We start from the raw sequence: 3,278 nt of genomic DNA, 5'->3' as shown, positions 1-3,278 counted from the left end.
CAATACTAAATTATTAAAAATCAATCTCACACTATTTTTGATTGCAATAATAGATATTTATTCATATGTTATATTTATAAATCATAGAAATACTAATTAGAATTAATAAATAACCCAACAATGCCACATTGTGCTACTGTTTTAAAACTTTTATTTAATAAATTAGCAAGATTATAAGCTAACGACAAGCTACGAAAGTTTTCCACCGCGTAGACGTCCATGAAACCCATAAACAAATAATAATATTATAAAAATATTCATAATTGTTTTAAAATAGCAGAACAGAATTTCAATTTGGTCCAATTTTAGCAAAGAATATAAAATTTTAAATAAAACACTACTATAACAATAAATATGTTAGCTATTCATTATCTTTTTATTACAATTAAATTAAAATTTATAGTAAATTATATATTTTTAGTGACGCAAAAATTATTTATATACTTTATACAAATTTTAATACTAAAAATCAATGATATAAAATAATATTGAACACATTTACATATGTTCACTTTAAATCTTCCAAAGTTTCAAATAAGTTGCTTTAATTTTACTATTTAGTTTTAAATGAAGTTTTATTGTTTAATTTGTGTGGCTATTTTTATTATGCAACAAGATATTTCAGAACAATACTCGAAATATCGTGAGAGTTATAAAAATTACATCAAAACTGTGATTTGTCACATTCATTCAAAAATTCAATTGAATGAAATGCTAAATCTAAAATCAAATAATAATACAAATAATACAGTTGTTTTAATAGAATTCCAATCAGGCACAAACATGCATGATTTCAGTGAGAATTATTCTAATACAATAAGTATACTAAATTTCAAGTATACGGAAATACTTAAAACCTTCCTCAATTACCTAGACTTTATTCTCCGTAAATGTAAGCAATTCCATGATGAAAATTTATGGGAAAATTTTATTTGTTGTATAACATCACTTGTAGAAGAAGTGAAAAATTCCAATACTATGTTGGACTACCTTTACAACGCTATGAAGTATATAAGCGACATAGATGTAAGATATGTGTTTAAAGGACACAATGTACCAAATGCTATAGTTGATGAAATTGATTTTTTTAAACAACTTGTCTTACAATATACATCAGAGACTGTATCTTTTGATCTCAATAGCTTACCACATCTTAAAGACTCTGAAACGAAATTTAAGAATTTAAATGAATTTTATGCAGTAGCATCAGAAACAGTAAACATTATGTTTCAAAATAATAATTTAATCGACACTTTTATAGAAACTAATTCTATAACAAATCAAATTACGGAATGCTCTAACAAAAACGATTCTTACTTAGTCTATTTAACATGTAGTAATCTTAATGCGTTTTATAACGAAACCATAGACATGTGGTACAAGAATCTTGGCTTTGACCTTTTTTTTAACCCTATTATACCCAAGTAAGTATTCTAACATTTTAGTATAAATTATAATATTATATAAATATATTACTTTATATATTATTCAATGAAAATTGATAGCTTGTGAATAATATTTCCTGAAAATGAAGTTATATTAAGAATATAACTTAAGTATAAAATACTATTAAATAAACTTACTAAATATTAAGGGTAAAAAAATAATTTATTAAAATATTTTTATATTTTTTAGTTTTAAATTAATATTTGTATAATTTTAATGTTTAACTTTATACTATTACTTAAATTGCAAAAAGTTTATTTTTAAATTTTAAGTTGATGTTTAGTTAGGCAAATACGAAAATCGTTTTAAATAAATATTCTAAAGCGTATCTACAAAATTGAAAATAATTATCTTTCAAAGAAATAAAAAACAAAATATAAAGAAGATAGAAAATTCATATTTTTTTTATTTAATATTAAATTGTTATTTAATCATTCTTTTAATAAATGACCTTAAATACTACCATTTAGATTTTTATTTTATTTTTTCTCTTTTAATTTTTTAACAATTTTCCAATTAAATATTTTTATATTTTTTACAAAATAAAATTAATAAAAAAAACTATGTTTTATTAATAAATTTAAAATTAATTCATTTATATATTGATATAATAATCTTATTAATTATTGATTTATATAGATTTACACCTCCATTAGACCCAAAAATAAATCAAAATGATGGAATTAAAGTTTTAAATATTCTTCGTCAGGAATCTGGTTGGAAAACAATGAATCACATAAAAATTATTTATAATGGTAAATCATTCAGTGTAGATTTTATAATGAAAGACGAAATTAATAACATAAATTTTCGAGTGAAAAAAGAACATATAATACAATTATTGAGATGTAGGTATACAGAGATAATAAAAAATTACGATATAATAGTTTCTGCCATACTACATATATGCCAAATAAATGCACATCGTCACTATCACAATTGTTTGGTTGAATTATTTGACTCGCTCAATAAATCAAAAACAATGTTTAATGGATTGAAATCTGCTATAACTACTTTAAATGAGTCATCAATATGGAGTTTTAATGTAAACTCTCAATCGAATTTACAGAAAATATTTGATTGGGCTAAAGATTTTCTAAATTTATTGAATAACAATGAGTTTTCTAAAGATAAAAACGAATATAATGAAATACCAATAACCGAGAATGTTGAAAAAATTCTAAAAAACTTTTTAATTTTTCGTGATATATTCTATAGAGAGTTAAGAAATGATACAAGTCATATGAGTGAGCGTTGTGTTCTAGAAAATTCTTATCTTGAAAAATTCAAACTAATAAATGATTTCAGGTTTTCAAAAATTACTAATCAAAATTTTGTATCAACAAAACAAATATATCAAAATGGGTGTAATTTTTTTGACAGTTTTTGTAAAAGTGTTTACGAAAATTGCTATGAAAATCTAGGTTTTAATAGCATAACGTTTACTACCTCAACAATAGCATGATGAAAAATTTATTGTATATAAGATAAATTCCTTATCCACTTTGTTTTAATTACGTAGTTAAAAATTTCAATTATTCACTTATTAAAATATAATATTAAAAATATTTGATTAAATACTAAAAATAAAATATATAATTAATAACGTTTATAACAATTATTAGTGTTTATTTTTAATAATATTGCAGTAACTCCCTAAAAAGATCACTTACATTAGTCACCGGATAAATTCTTTGTATATATTAATAATATTGTAGTAACAGGCGGAAAATTTTTTTCCTATGAGTTTAACAAATGAAGATTTAATTTGATTAATTTTTATTTGCCGCCTATTAAATTATTAGAAGAGTGTATTTTAATGTTTTTTTAGC

The 3,278-nt window shown here is 21.7% G+C and overlaps 1 protein-coding gene across 1 annotated transcript; it reads left to right on the top strand.

The window, feature by feature from the left end:
- Positions 1-512: 512 nt before the first annotated feature.
- LOC126893908 (uncharacterized) lies at positions 513-3,056 on the top strand. The gene is made up of 2 exons (XM_050664458.1): positions 513-1,424; positions 2,086-3,056. Exons 1-2 carry the CDS (start codon positions 568-570, stop codon positions 2,909-2,911), a joined length of 1,683 nt encoding a protein of 560 aa, XP_050520415.1. The 5' UTR covers positions 513-567; the 3' UTR covers positions 2,912-3,056.
- The last annotated feature ends 222 nt before the right edge of the window (positions 3,057-3,278 follow it).

This window comes from Daktulosphaira vitifoliae, unplaced genomic scaffold (genome assembly GCF_025091365.1).
Source record: "Daktulosphaira vitifoliae isolate Bord-2020 unplaced genomic scaffold, ASM2509136v1 Scaffold_1, whole genome shotgun sequence".
Lineage (NCBI taxonomy): Eukaryota > Metazoa > Arthropoda > Insecta > Hemiptera > Phylloxeridae > Daktulosphaira > Daktulosphaira vitifoliae.
Note: the sequence above shows the minus strand (reverse complement) of the source record. Positions and strands in the feature narration are given on the sequence as shown.

Coding starts and splice junctions, on each gene's coding strand:
- LOC126893908 (XM_050664458.1), top strand. CDS start 568: ATGAAGTTTTATTGTTTAATTTGTGTGGCTATTTTTATTATGCAACAA. Junction 1,425..2,085: donor TTTAACCCTATTATACCCAA/GTAAGTATTCTA, acceptor TGATTTATATAG/ATTTACACCTCCATTAGACC.